General features: G+C 43.7%; 1 protein-coding gene and 1 non-coding gene across 3 annotated transcripts; both read right to left on the bottom strand.

Moving 5' to 3' along the window:
• Window positions 1-239: 239 nt before the first annotated feature.
• SLC25A3 (solute carrier family 25 member 3) lies at window positions 240-13716 on the bottom strand. Of its 2 annotated transcripts, none has more exons than XM_075934092.2 (8): window positions 13557-13716; window positions 13245-13401; window positions 7664-7788; window positions 4249-4428; window positions 3928-4109; window positions 2215-2387; window positions 1542-1652; window positions 240-1464 (listed from the first exon to the last, which is right to left on the bottom strand). In XM_075934092.2, exons 2-8 carry the CDS (start codon window positions 13393-13395, stop codon window positions 1304-1306), a joined length of 1083 nt encoding a protein of 360 aa, XP_075790207.2. In that variant the 5' UTR covers window positions 13396-13401; window positions 13557-13716; the 3' UTR covers window positions 240-1303. The 2 variants fall into 2 exon arrangements, with proteins under 2 accessions (XP_075790207.2, XP_075790197.2); XM_075934082.2 differs by lacking the exon at window positions 7664-7788 and adding an exon at window positions 7375-7499.
• On the bottom strand, window positions 3468-3707 carry LOC112545013 (small nucleolar RNA SNORA53). The gene has a single exon (XR_003088398.2). It is a non-coding gene; the product is annotated as a small nucleolar RNA SNORA53 (small nucleolar RNA).
• Window positions 13717-15638: the final 1922 nt, after the last annotated feature.

The raw sequence follows: 15638 nt of genomic DNA, 5'->3' as shown, positions 1-15638 counted from the left end.
GCTAAATGAACAGTGTATGTGTTCCCAATCCCTGATCGATTTTTATAGTATTGGCAAACATTACATGTCGACTTGACCTGTGACAACTGCTATCTACAATGGGAAAGATAGCAGAACAGGATAGTTCTGAGCTGAAGACTTCAACTAGGCCACTACCATCTTTTCTGCGGAAGTTTTGAAAGAATGTTATCATACAACCAAAAATGCTAAATTTAAGGAGGTAATTATTCACTACAAAAACCAAGCTAGATGTTTATTGTCATCATTATGCACTGCATCATTCTCTTTATATTGAAAGGTAAAATGAATTACAACTTCCATCTTGTTTTTAACCAGACTGTTTAAGAATAACAGTACATGCTTCCAAATAAATACTAGAAACATTATTTAAGCAGACACCTAGCAATTGCAATACTGAGCTAGTGGAAAGCAGCATGTATTTGACAGGTACAGCATAGTCTGATTTCCATAAAATGAAAGCAGTTCTTACATCTAAATCAGCATATGCACGATCAAAACTGGTTGCCATTCCTACGGCAGCAACAAAATGGGGAGACAGTATAGAAATGTGGAGGGGAGAACCCTCCCAGTTCCAAGGGGCTCTCTCCTGCACAGCAAGCTGGGATCTGAGTTGCAGTGGTGGGTCAGAGGATGCTACTATGGGTGACAAACATCTTTAATAGTTTGAGGAAGCAGTAACAGCAAAGGAGGACACTGGCCTATGATCAAGATACCCTTCATATCCTTCCCCATGAATTTGTAGCTGGTGGGATGTAAGGAGACAAAATGCTCTTTACTCGAGGTGGCAGTCTGTGTATCAAAAGCTTTATGGTGGCTTGTTGACCTGATTGGTATCTGGGTTGATAGAAGTGCAAGAGACTTACTAGGTAAGAAGCTGATGCTACCTCTGTTGCCACAAAGTGCCCCCTGTACTGCAGTTCCTTGGCAGCTGTTTCCTTGGCTGTTGCTTCAACTATGGGGTCTTCCTTCAGATTACTATGAATTGTAAGGGCAGTCACCTGGAATTGGGCAGTAGTGCCCAGATTCCTAGAAAGCAAAATTCAAGTTTGCCACCTTTGCAGCCCTGTAACAATGTTTGATACCAAATGACACACTAATCACTCTAGTTCTCATTTATTTAAAGATGTATGACAGATTTTTTTGAACCCTTACTTGATAAGGGCACAACCAATAATTGTATCAGATGCAGAATTTTAGTCTCCTACATGGTCAAATATAAAAGTTTAAAGAGCAAAGTTTCTTGTTAATGCTGGTCAGCCAGAAAGGTCAGTCCATGATTTGTCTATTCAGTTAAACCAAGCTTCTTCTTTAGGGATTCAGGCATTTCAGGTGGAGGTGGACGAGGAAGTCTGAAATAAACCTTGACAGAATCATAGATGAACCACTGTAGTGCAGTCAGCGTACCAATCATAATAATACGAGCGAAGAGCCCCTTCCATACTCCTGTTGAGTAAAGCGTAAGCATTAGCAACTGGGAGAAATTATTTTATATCGACAGACAGGAGTTTTAAAGTTCTTACCTTTGAATCCAAGCCTCACTAGAACCTGTGAAGCAGAACTGCCTTTCTCCTTGTTTAGCACAGACACCACAGAATCAGCAGGATGAGAAACAATGGCACAGAAGACACCAGCTGAAAGAAATTTATCAGTTCAGTATTCTTTAGTGTTGCTACAGTACAGTCAAACTTCCATTAGTCCACTGCTGTCTCTAACAGCAGACACCTGTGTTATTTCACCTCTCCTTGCTTAGGAGCCAAAGGAACTTATAAATTGCTCTTTATATAAGGAGCAAATCACATTCATGGCCTTCCATAATTCAGTTGAGTCAATACAATCCAAAACCATTTTTCAACAACATCGTGCCATTAGCTACTCATTCTTTTAATGTCAGAGTTCTTGTAATTGTTTTCTGGTACCTCTTAATGAGGTTAGCCAGCAAAGTCCCTACTTCCATTCGGATTTAATTAGCACTGATATTACACTCCCATCTCTGTATCCCTATTCTGTTCATCTGAGGTGGTGAGTAGTCTCACAAAAGCTTATGCCCCAATATCCTAAAGACTAATACATTTGTTAAAGAGTACCACACATTTCTAGTTATGGTTTGTGGAATTACTGTAGTCCTAGTGTTTTGTTTTAAAAAAAGATTCTTCCAGAAGTGTCTGAAAAGCATGAACATACGAAGGCTCTTACCTATATAGCCAGCTATAAATGTGACAACCAGTTGTTCTGGCTTCGAACATTCACTCCGGGGCTTGGGAACCACATACTTGTAAAGAGCTTCAACTGTACGCTCAAAGCAGGCAAATTTCATCATTGTGTATGGAATCTGTCTCATCCATAAAGGAACAACACCTTTGTAAAACCTTAAAATAGAAGACAGTAAGAATTGTAGCAAATGTTATCTTACCGAAAAAAGCTGAACAGAACAGAAGCAGTTACAATTTACTATCTCTATGGCCTGTATAAATTGTCCCAACCACAGGGGCAGGGGAACTTCTTTTGGGTTGGGGGACCACACAAAGCAAACCCCCCTCCATACCTAAGTGAGGAGAAAACCTTAAGACATGACTGAGAAGCGAGGGAATTAAAAAAGAAAACAGCATTCACCTCACTCCTCTTACATTCTAGCCCCACAGGAGGGGGGTGCTGAGGCTAACTCATGTGTGGATCCAAGGTTAAGTAGGTTGTGGGGCACCCTAAGCTCTGAGGTTGAGCTTAAAAAGAGGGGTTTGGTGCTGGAGTGAGGTCTGTCAGAAGACAGGGTGGAGGGGGACAGGAAATTAGGGCACCTACCCAGTGCAGCTCTGGTGATGGCTCCTCTGTTAGTGGCTCTGCACCAGTAAGCATTTTCCCCCTGCCACTCCCATTGGCCCAGAATCATGGCCAATGGGAGTGATGGGGTGTTTCCCCAGCCAGGGCTCATGGAGAGGGTGTGGGGAGGACAGCAGTGAACAGAGCCACTTCCTCCCCCTGCATGGCAGAGCCCACAGCTTGTCTTGATGTGGCCTGTGAGGTTTGGGGGATCTCCTTCCCGATAGTGTGGAGTCTCATGGGCTATCGGGTTTTGCAACCTATGGGTCAGGACCCAAATATGGGTTGCCATTACATTTCAAAAAGGGTCACCAAGCGTCTCCCCCGGTTGCTCTGCCCCCTCTTTGAATTGCCTTGGGTCACCAAGTCTTCCTGCAAAATAGGTCCCCATTTGGAAAAGGCTGGGAACCACTGGGCTAGATCAAGACAAGCCTCTGGCCTGCAGGCTACAGGTTTCCCCCACATCTGTCTCCTAACTGTAAAAATAAGCGAAGTAAAGCTTCTGCCATCTACCAGGAGACCAATTTAAACAATTGCCCAGACTCTCAAGTTCCTGTCACAAAGACAAGCAGAAGTTAAGGCGATAGCATTACAACATGGAAGTGACTACAAAATGGTAAGTTAATGATACTCATGTCTGCATACCAGCCAAGTCCTGATAGTGAGAAATGACATGTAGATCTACAGCCAATGATATCAGAACACAAGGCAAATGTGCAGGTATACTACTCTCACATGCCAATGACTCAAGCATCTTTGACTGTACAACAAGAAGTTGCTGAATATCAGCTGACTGGAACTACCAGAAAGAATGTTAACAAGCAGAACTCAGTCCAACAGATATCCACAAAGATGGATCTAAGGAGCATGTTAACTAGATTAGCTTGCTGACTTGGCAGCCTGCGTTTTAGTAATGCAATGACTTCCTGATCAATGTTGATACCCATTCTTCCCATTACTACTTATGTACAATGAGCACAGTGTAGAAAGCAAAGATTTTACTTAATGCTATACCCAAAATAAGTTTTCCTTCACTAATAAGTTGATACTTTGTTTCACTTTTTCTCTACATGAAAATAAAGACAGACTTACGCCCATACACCTTCTTCTGCAAACATTTTTGGAGCAGCTTGTCTCAAAGTGTTAGCATATCCAGGCTGTGTCTGAATGCGAACCTTTGCAGCTTCCATTGGAGCCAGAGCAATATCAGCAAAAAACTCTGCACTCGCAGAGGCAGCCAAGTATAGTGATGTACGCCACAAATATGAATTCTCCTGAAATGCAAACGGAACCAAAGATTTTAGTATTTTCAAACTAAATTTAGTATTTCCATTGTATAGTAAGTCAGTCACACAAGCATGCAACATACAAGCTGCCATTCAAAATAGAGGCAGTAGACAATTTAAAGCTTACCTCTCCTAGAAGGTTGCCATAAAGGACTTTGAACACTTCATAGAAACCAAATTTGCAGAGTCCTTGCATAGAATATCCAAAAAAGGTTGGAGCCCATCCCTTAGCCAAACCTCGAAAGCCATCTTCTTTAACTGTAACTGAGAATCCATTGAAGATGCTTTTGTACTTTTGTGGGTCCACCTTAAAAAAAAAAAGTAAAGTTAGCCTTATATAATATTGTTAGTAGCTTACCTGCATATACCTCTCTCAGCAATAAGTTTACCTTCTTTTCATGGCACCTATTTCTCCACTGAATTACCCATATAGTACCTTTACTTATAATCTTAATGGTCATTACAGTAAACTTCTGATAATCCAGCACCTTTAGGACCCAGGCGGTGCCAGATTACCAGATATGCTGGACTATCAGAAGGGGGGGGCTATGAAGGGTCTGGAGTGGGGGGATGCCACCCGAAACCCCTCATAACCCCCCCCTTCCGATAGTCCGGCTCTGCCCCAGGTGTCCCTGATTCAGCCGCTGCTGAAACTGACCAGAGGCTGAATCGGACGCCTGCGGCAGAGCAGCTGGGGTGCTGCTGAGTTGGTCCCGTGGCCCCAAGGGGCAGCACTACGGGACGAACCCAGCAGCACCCCAGCTGCTCTGTCCCCAGCTTCCCTGATTCAGCTGCTGGTCAGTTTCAGCAGCGGCTGAATCGGGGAAGCCGGGCACAGAGCAGTGCCGGACCATCAGGAGTGCCGGAGCATTGGATGCCGGACCAATGGAGTTTTATTGTATCTAGTCTCAATTACTGTGCTTGCTGCTGTCAGCTGAAATGCAACAATTTCTCACGTCAACCTTGAATTAGTCTTCAGGTGCTTTTTACTATTCATTCCCCTTATCTAGTTTCAAAGTACGTGGCCCTTGGACTACACAACTCTTCAAATGCGGTCACATTTATACTGGCATAAGAGTGCTACTGATGTATCATTCTAGTGCTCTGAACTAGAATAAGCAGTTTCAGATAGACCACGTTTATTGATTTTGCCAGAATAGTAGCGTCAGTTACCGGTGCATGGCAATGCTAGTATAAAATGAGTGTAAACTGGGCCATAAAGCTTAGTAGAGTAGTATTTTACAATTTGTGGTTTTGAAAGTAAAAAATTACCTATTAAAATCTTAGTGCAGATTAAGAAATCTTAACCTGTTGCCCATCTAACCAGACTTAAGGGTCTCAACAACCCTCAGTCTTATTCCTTCAAGAAAGAAAGAAAAGGATATACATGGCAGAATATGTAAATTTTGTACTATAAAACATAAATCGATTGAACACTACTTCTACCTCATGAGATCATTAAATGCATAAAGTAAACAAAATCTAACACTTGGCATTAACATCTCTATACAACCTCAGAGCAATACAAAAGAAAATGCCATACACAAAGCCAGAAGAAGTGGCAGGGATGACTAAGAAGGTGTACCATGTTTATTACTTTAAAATCCAGGCTCTGGTGTCTAAGAGCCTCTTCTGTAGAGGCTGATTCAGAGTACAATGTTTCAGATGTGCTCAGTAACCTGCAACACTTAGTGTATATGAATATTCCTCTATTTAGAGAGGACAGTTGATTTTACAGAGAAAATTTTTTAAAAATTGCAGATTTGGTAAAACATTAATATTTCCCTGGCTCTAGTGGTTTCAACACAAACCACATACAAGCGCTTATGATACCTTCATCTCACACATTTGACTGAATGCTAATTAGGTTCACTGTCTTTCATAATGGATCACAACTTCCAGACTTAAAGGAGGCTTAGATTTCAGAATGGCATGCAATTCTAAACAAAAAACATCAAGGCTGCCCTTTTAAGCAATGTTGCACTGGCATAATGTTCACTTCCATCCCTCAGACTCAGAATTTTTATCACCATAGATGTTTGCCAGCTCTAGAAATACTGTTCACTCACAGTACAACATGAAAGCCGGTGAACTGCTTGTTGTTGGAACATGAGCCTTTGGCCAAGCAGCCACCTAGTTATCCTATTAACCAATGAAAGTACAGTGGCAGTAATTTATACATTCAAATGGAATGGGCATTCAGTTTCTTCAAATTTGCTTGCGTTAATTGACTAGCATTTTCTGCAGTCACAGATAGCTAATCAGCCAAGTATTAATTTGCTCTGGGCAAATAAGACTAATTCCAAGGTTTAGTAAATTTTAAAACAAGCATTAGAAAGTGCATAGCAGTTGAAAGCCATTTGCTCATAAAAGGCTCAAGCTAAATTCAATCCAGAATCCATGCACAAAAATCTTCTGTACAGGCAGTCCCCGGATTATGTACAAGATAGGGACTGTAGGTTTGTTCTTAAGTTGAATTTGTATGTAAAGTCGGAACTGGTACATATTGTAGGGGAAACTCTAGCCAAACATTTCTCCAGAGCTCAGTTTTATTCTCCCACACCTCACTTCCCTCAGTCCTTTATTCTCAAGCTGAGGTGTCTGCTGAAAAAAGCCGTTCTGCGTCTCCCTGGTCTGCTGGGGGGGGGGGGGGGCGCTAGCTTCGCGTCTCCCTGGTCTGCTGGGGGGAAGCAGCTAGTGCGGGGTTGCCTCACCCCGTTTGTAAAGTAGGGATCCGATGTAAGTCGGATCCATGTAACCCGGGGACTGCCTGTACTAATTTTCATTTAGCCTTAGATATGAACATCATGCATTCAGATAAATTACCTCCCTACTTCCACAACTAGCAATCCCACCAAGGCCACAAAGGAGAAATAATCTGCCTGAGCAATAGGCAAAAAACAGGTATACTATTTGATGTCCCTCCCACACATTTCACTAATCTTTGGTTACAAATACTTAAGATAATTGGTGGCAAGCTTTTGAATTATGCTTTTGAGTAACACATGGCAAAGTCACTATAATTTATCTCCATCACATGGAGGGGAAGTTCTATTTATGAACCAAATGGATGTACTTAACCCAACAGAATAGTGTGCTTAATCCAATATCTTGCTTATTTCTACTTTCTACTCTGCACTAGTGATAAGGTATTACACTATACCCATTAAAAGCTCATTACATATAGCCTCTGGCATAAATATAAAAACAGATTCAGTTAAAGCTTTGGAGTTTGTTTCATTCAGATACAAACCTGGATACGACATTTCACTAAATCCAGAGGTACGACTGCAGTGTGCGTCAGGCCACAACTTAGGACCCCACCAAAGCCACAGAGAGCATAAAACTTGAGCGAGCCATATTCACAACTGTTTTCTTCTGCAGCAAAAAATAAAGACACCATGCTTTTACTTAAACCTCATGCACTGCTGGAGAATATCTTGCTCGATGAGTAACTTACTGCTCCAGCTTCTGTTAGCAGACATGTATCACACTTCATAACCATGCTTTGAGTTTTACCACATTCAGCATGCAAAACAAACCTGAATTCTGCATTTAACCAGGTCTAGCGGAACCAATGCTGTATGTGTTGTGCCACAGCTAATAATCCCACCAAGGCCACAAAGGAGAAAGAATCTGCCTGAGCCATATGCACAGCTATATTCCTCTGTTTAATCAGAAAGAAGAAAGTTAAGTTTGTACACTTAACTGTATAAGCCTATGAATAAAATAGTTAGTGTTGCATGTTCAAAAACCATTTCCAATAAAACCTTAAGCATGTAAGATTGGAAGTGAGTGCCTTTAATGATTTCTACCTCTCCATGAGATTAGTTGGCTGACAAACTGCTCAAATACTATGCCACTGGCTTATTTCACTCCTAATTTTTGGACCAAAGAGAGCAACTTGGTCTACTTGCAAGCCTGCCAACTTTAAAGTGTCCATATACGTTCTCATTTGTCAAAGCTTTCAATGAGGGAGCATGCCCTTTTAATGAAATATTGAGCCAACTATTTAAGTTTGATCTAGTAGAGCACCTCTAACTTTAGTCAGTTTTATTAAGGTGCCAATAAAAATTTAAGATTAAAAAACTCATTTGAAAAGTAAGTAATGCAACAGTTAGGACTCTAGCATGATCCACCAAAAAAAAGATGTAGACCAAGTTGTTAGAGCAGATGAGTTTTATTAGTACAGCTTATGCAAGTGTCCTTACTGAAGCACGATTTAACATATGTAAGAACCCATGCAGGAAGTTGCACTAGTTTAACACAACTCATTTGTGTGGACAAATCCTTCCTCATTAGACTTAAGTTTTTTTCAGGTTGATTGTTTAACCTGTTGAATTGCTGCTCTCTTGTCCAAAGTCCATCTGATTTACACATGGTTTTTACCATGTTAAGCTGATTTAACACTTAGTAAACCATCATAAATTGTGTTTAAACTGGCCTAGTATGATGATCACATATTTCGTTTCTCAGCTGCAATTAAGAATCCAGAAAGTAGCAGTGAAAGGACAATGTTTCACTCTGCTGTTTCAGAATACAGGCAGTCCCCGGGTTACGTACAAGATAGGGACTGTAGGTTTGTTCTTAAGTTGAATTTGTATGTAAGTCGGAACTGGTACATATTGTAGGGGAAACTCTAGCCAAACATTTCTCCAGAGCTCAGTTTTATTCTCCCACACCTCACTTCCCTCAGTCCTTTATTCTCAAGCTGAGGTGTCTACTGAGAAAAGCCGCTCCACGTCTCCGTGGTCTGCTGGGGGCGGGGGGGAGGAGAGGGGCACGCTAGCTTCGCGTCTCCCTGGTCTGCTGGGGGGGAAGTAGCTAGTGCAGGGTTGCCTCACCCCATTTGTAAGTAGGGATCTGATGTAAGTCGGATCCATGTAACCCGGGGACTGCCTGTATAAACAAAAGCAAGGTCTTTGGAAGACTTAGGGTATGTCTACACTACATGGCTCCGTCAACAGTTACGGCGACAAATGCCTTTGATGTCGACCGCGGAGCATCCACACTACAGCGCTGTGCTGACAAACAGCTGATCGGCATCCATTTTAATTTAAATGAAGCAGCGATTATTTAAATCTCTGCTTCATTTTCCTATGTCTACAAAGGTAATCTACATGGTTCCGTTGACAGAGCCATGTAGTGTAGACATACCCACAGTGAGAGCTCCTTCCTTCCAAAATGGAGGGCTTCAGTTTTAGACCTTCTTCTAGACAGGACAGTGCAAGATGTTCCTCAAAGCAGAATCCAGCAAATACACTGTAGAAACACCAGCACTCACTACCTCCCAGCAGCTGCACCAACATTTACTCCTTACCTTTGTTGAAGGGATCACAGTATTTAGCATGCCTGTTTTCATATAGCAGCACTACATGGCAAAATCTGAACATTTAGATTCAAGTTTTACAATGCCCTTAATTTAAGGATCAGAATGTTTTGTCTAGTGTACTTAAAGCCAACCTGAAGCAATTTCTATATTTAAAGTGGCATGGAATATTAAGTTAGTAGCATAACAGATTTATTTTAATAGATGTGCAAGTTTTCAGCCTGCCTGGCTTTTAATATATAATGTCATGTATAATGTGACAGTACATAACTGATGAAATGCCACCTTGTAAATAGCTTCAGTTATTTAGGTATTTATCAGGAATGCCTGACAGGAAATACTTATGGGCCCAAATTCAGAATTTTAAGGGACACTCAGTTTACAGGGTGGATAGTCAAAATTTAAAGGAGTTTATTGAAATAAACTATTTACAATTAAATTTGAAATTCTGGCAGTGCATATTAAGGTCTATATTAACTATAATCTATTACAGCTAAATATTGCATCAGTGATTCCTCAAATTCTCATGAATTAAAGAATGTTTATTACATACACATTTTATATTACATATAATAGATGTCAATTCCAGGTTCCATCAATGTTTATGGTTTTGTTTTTGTTAAATAAGAGAACAAACGTTTTGCTTTTATTTACACTGTGCATATCAGTATGTTAGTTCAGACAAATATTTGGAATTGAAACAGAAAAGACTGGACTGGAAGAAGAAAACATTCTAAAAAAACCTTGAAGGACACTGAACAGAAAAAAAATTCAAAACTGCAGTTAATTTTTGTTTCAAGAGGTTTTAAATCACAAGTAGGAATGTAAAACCCCATTTTAAATGTTAACTGGTTAAACTACATGTTTAACTAAGATGCTGCTCCTCAGGTAGGGGGCTGCCCCAGCCTAGATGGGTGCCAGTTAACTAGTTACCCCAGTAAGCAAGCCAGCAAAACAATGCTTACCCTGTGACTGATTAAATCTTTACATCCCTAAATGCAAGGTGGTTTTAATTAATTTTCCTTAAACTATCCTGGAAAACAGCTCGTGTCATTCAGCACTTTAATGTTTGTACATCAACCCAACTTCCATCCGAAAGTAGATTGAGAAAAGTTAAATTCTCATGAAGTGAATTATTCACCAATGTTTACTTTTTTATATTAGAAAATAAGACAGTGGGTAAACATTATGTTAAACTCCACAACTGTGCAAGTTTGTATCCGGTTCTCCTGGTTAGCAAGTAACAATATATTAAACTTGAAATATACTTACACAAGCCAATGAAAATTACCTCCTTAGAAAAAAATCAATAGTACATATGCAAAACTAGGATGTTTAAAATCAAAGTTGTCTGGCTTTAAATTTAAATCAATACCATTTTCAGTTTATTTCTAAAGAGTGTCCATTTGTAATTCTAAATTTATGTATCCCATTAAGTTCCTAAAATTACTTGAAATAACTGAGGTTTTAAAACCTCAGTTATCTAGTGTCCTTGCCTTTTCAATCTGAAAGGGAACGCATGTTCAGATCTATTACTTGAGGATTCCCATTATTCCAAAAGGGATAGAGTTAGATCCAAAAGTTACACTTTGAGTCTTACTTCTTAGATGTTTCCTTCACATGAAGGCACTAGTCGAATACCCTTTAAATATTTTCAACTTTGTTACTGTACAATGAAGTGTTTAGTTTAATCTAAAGAAATATAAGACAAGATCCAGAGATGGTACCAACTGGCCTCTATATAGTTCTCTTGTATTTGAAGTTATTTGCTTTATTCTGTGTAGGTTTTAAAAAACACTTTCCAGAAAGAATGCACTGTGACCTATATCACTCCCACAAGAATAGGTGGGTACAATATTTTGGGGATAACATACAGTTTTGGTTAGAATAAAATCAGTTACAATAGTAATTTCCTCAGGAACCAAATAAAGCCTCTCTGAAATGAGAACAGGACAGAACTGGCAAACCAGTAAACATGTGTACTGATATATGGCGTATTTTACAAAAAAGTCACATCTCTTACCCTTAAGTCTCAACAGAAGAATGTTCTTATGCTAGGTACCCTTTACTAGCATCAAGACTAATGAATTCTGTTCCCAGTCTCTCACTGGGTGCAGCACTGGGAAAGCCACTGTAACTTAAGCAGCTCAATTACATATTTTGGAAAATCAGTATGTGAAGTGTTCAATAATTCATCACGGAAGAGCCTATATTTATCCCTCTGTGCATGGCATCCTTAGTATCTTTAGCACCACTTTAGTATGTGCAAATAAGAAGAAAATTATGAAGGGGTTCTCAACCAAAGGTCCAGGAACCCCTGCAGAACCATAAGCTGATTTCAGGTGGGACACCAAGCAGGACTAGCATTAGACTCACTAGGACCGGGTGCAGAAAGTATGAGATTTAAGAAGCCTGAGAAACTTATCTTCACAGTAACCCCCTGCAGTTTGGGGCCCCGGGCCACTGTCCTGCTTGATCCCTTAACTACAACCCTACCTTTTATATGAAGAAAACCAGTTATTGTGGACAGATGGGCTGTGGAGTCTTTATAGCAAGTCAGGAGCTGCAAAGAAAGGCTGAGAACCTCTCCCAAGTACAAGATCATCTGTTCTTTAAGAAGAGATGTCTTAGCTTCACATTTATTTGATATACTGAAGCCCAGTATTGGGATCGTCTACATTCTGAATGGAAGGCTAAGCAGCTAGAACAGTGACAAGGTACCAGGATACCTGGGTTCGATTTCCAGCTCAGCCACTAGCTTGCTGGGTGTCCTTGGGCAAATCACCTCACTGCTATATGGGTATACTGATAAAAGCCTCATTCTTCTTTACAAAGCTCTACCAAAGAAAGAGTACTAGTATTTTTAATTAACTGGAAATTAAACAGACAAGATCAGTCATAACAGGATAACATTTTCATTTGATACACTGCTGAGTTTGACAGTATTTTACATCTAGGAAGATGCCTTTATATAATTTTACTGAGAAAAAAGCCATTTAAAATAAGGATGACAGACTCTGAATATTTGGCTAGACTATTCAGGTAGAAAATTGGTGCTTTAATTTATTACAATGCCTAGATTTCCAATTGCCATCCCATTAGTTTTAAGCATTAAACAGAATGTGTAGAGCCCTCAGAGTTCAAATTACAGGGGAAAAAAAATCTAAGCCAGTCAGGATTTCCAATACATGCCAGATCTATTTCCTCCATTAGTTCTCTCAGCAAGCTCTTCCTCTGTCCTTTAAAAGTCCTGGTATGAGCCACGTGGGATTTGCTCCATTCAGATAACATGCCCTTGCTTTAAGACAAGGGCGATGGGGCCAGCTTATGGTGCCGTGGGCCAGGCAGATACCCAGAGGGAGGAATAAGTGACTGGCATCTCTTTAGTCTCTGCCAGCTTTCCCGTGCGTGGCTGTGAACCATCCTGCGGCGGCCTGGCCGCACCAAGTTTACCGCGGAAGAGCAGGGCCCAAAGGCGCCTGCCAGCTCCTCGCCGCGGGCAAGTCGCGCTAGGGTGACCGTGAGCTGCCCGGGGCGGAGCGATTGGGTCCCAGGCCCTGACACAAGCCGGGAAGCAGCCGGCTAAGACGAGGCGCGTCTTCCCCGCCCCATGCCCTTCCTTGCCCTCTAAGCAGCACCACAGAGGCCCGCTCCAGGCGGCTCCTCCCGGGCCAACGCGCAGGGCAGGACCCTCTCCCCCAGCGCCGGCGGGCAGAACCCGCCCAAGCCCCAGGACAGAGGGATGCGGGACGGCAGCAGCGGCCTCCCCGCCAGCTCCCGGCGGCTCCATTTACCTTCCGAGACAGCGGCGGCCGCCAGGCTCCTCCTGGTGCTGGGGGCCGGCTCGGCCGCGTCCGGGCGCTTCCTCGCGCCGTCCTGGAGCAGCTGCAGATGGGGCGCGTGGAAGGGGTTGAGGCGGGCGAGCGGCGCGACGGACGAGAACATGGCGGCCTGGGGAGAGAGGCGGACACGGGCCGGGAGTTCGCAAGCGCCGCGCGGGGCCCAGGGCACAGGCCGCTGCCCCGCCGCGAGCCGGCCCCAGGGGCTCGGGCCCGCGCGCTCCGGGCAAAGCGCGCGCCGGCCCAGCCCGGCCCAGTGACACTCACCCTCTAAAATGGCGGCAGCGACTCCGCCCGCTCCGAGATCCGCTGCTTCCCCGGCAGCTCGGCTCAGAGAGGCCGACTAGTGCCCCTGCTCAATGACTTTGTCCTTCCCCGCGGAGGGGGCGGGGCAGCCGCGCAACAAGCTGCGATTCGATTGGCGGAAAAGCCCCGCGGACTGACGTCACCACGAGGACGCCCTCGAAAACACAACCCGCGTCTTCGCTCACGCATGCGCACGTCTTTACACTCTCTCCCCCCTCCCGTTGAAGCACCGGGAGCCAGGCGTGTGGGGGTGGGGCGGGGTGTGTCTTTGACTTTCCATCCGGCGCGAACTGCTGAGGCGCTGGCACCCGCCGGCCTGAACGGGCAAGCGGAGAGGGCTGGGGCAGAAAGACACGTGGGCAATGATGCCACCAGTTTGCATTTCTGGAAACCCCTTTCCTGTCTCATTCTTGCAATTAAAAGCTTCAGGGGGTAGCCCAGTTAGTCTGTACAGGAGAAACATCAAAACCAACCAGTCTGGTAGCACTTTCTAGACTAACAACACATGTAGCTGGTATCATGAGCTTTCCTGCCCACGGCGCAGGTCTCGGTTGCACATGGTGTCAAGGTGAACCCCACCCCTCCGAATTTGCTACTCCCAGAGCAGGAGATGTGACAGACTCCTTTGGACCAATGCCATGTGCCCCAGAAGCAGAGTCTAATAGAGGGAAATCACCCTGACACAATTTGCTGCCAGTGCAAAAAATGAGGTATGTTAATTATGGTGGTAAGTGCTACTGGAAGCAAAAGTAGAGGTTTGCTCATTGGCACACTACCCCTACTCCGGGGTGCCGCTGTTGGCGTCAGTGGAAATGGAAAGTGCTTTTTGGTCGAGGACAATCCACATAAGAGTCTCCACGGGGGACAGTTCCAGGCAGTGACTATGTTACAGCAGTTCTACTTACCTGGGTCTGAAGGCTCCATCCTGCCACGGGCAGTCACTTGAGGCAAGTGGTGTGCAGATTTAAAACCAGGCAGACAATTCCCCCTTCCGCCCAGATAGGAAAGACTAGTACCAGGTACCATAGTAGTAAATGTGTCAGATTGTTAGCTGCAGTGTCTGTCCCTGTTGCCCTGCCTGGCCAGGCCAGCCAGTCACCTCTTTGCAACTCCTCATCCTGGTAGGAACAAAGCATGGTAGGTAGCCCAACGCTATCCTCACATCTGAGTCCTTCTGAAAGACACAGTTTCCCTCTCTCCCCCACATGTTGTAAACCATGGCAAGGAAGGGCAGGAGTTCTCTTAGGGTATGTCTACACTACAGCACTAATTCGAATTAGCGTATCTAGACTTAAAAACTAATCGAATTAGCATTTTGCTAATTCGAACTAGCATGTCCACACTGAGTGGACCCTGAACTGAGGGTAAGGGTGGCTGGAAGCAGTGCCGGCAGGGCATCAGGTTAGGACTTAGAGCGTTGAGCTGCTGTCTCAGGCTAGCCGAGGGCTCCGCTTAAAGGGACTCGACCCCCACCCCGGACAGAGAGTTCTCAGGGGTTCCTCTCTTGCAAAGCAGTCCTGGCTTGGAGTGTCCTGAGTGCCCTCACTCTGCACATCACAGCACTCAGCCATCAGCCCGGCTGCACTTGCCGCAGGCTGCCATCCGGAGGGGGGGGGGTCAATCAAGGGGCTTCAGGAGAGCTTCCACCCCAAGGAGCCCGCAGAGCCAGCCCAGTCCTCCCCATCGGGGGCTCGTACCCCATTCCTCCCTCACCTCCTTCCACTTACCCCTCCCTAGTCCCCCTTCCTGATGTAAAAAATAAAGGACACGTGTGTTCAAAAATAGAAACTCTCTTTATTGAACTAAACTCGGGGAGACTGGGAAAAGGAGGTGGGAGAGGGGAAGAGAGAGGGTGGAAGAGGGGAGGGCAACTAAAATGATCAGGGGTTTGGAAGAGGTCCCATATGAAGAGAGGCTAAAGAGACTGGGACTTTTCAGCTTAGAAAAGAGGAGACTGAGGGGGGATATGATGGAGGTCTATAAAAGCATGAGTGGTGTGGAGAGGATGCATAAAAAAAAGTTCTTCATTAGTTCCCATAATAG

The sequence above is a fragment of the Pelodiscus sinensis genome, chromosome 1 (assembly GCF_052426305.1).
Source record: "Pelodiscus sinensis isolate ZL-2025 chromosome 1, ASM5242630v1, whole genome shotgun sequence".
NCBI lineage: Eukaryota > Metazoa > Chordata > Testudines > Trionychidae > Pelodiscus > Pelodiscus sinensis.
This window is presented reverse-complemented; position numbering and strand designations above follow the sequence as displayed.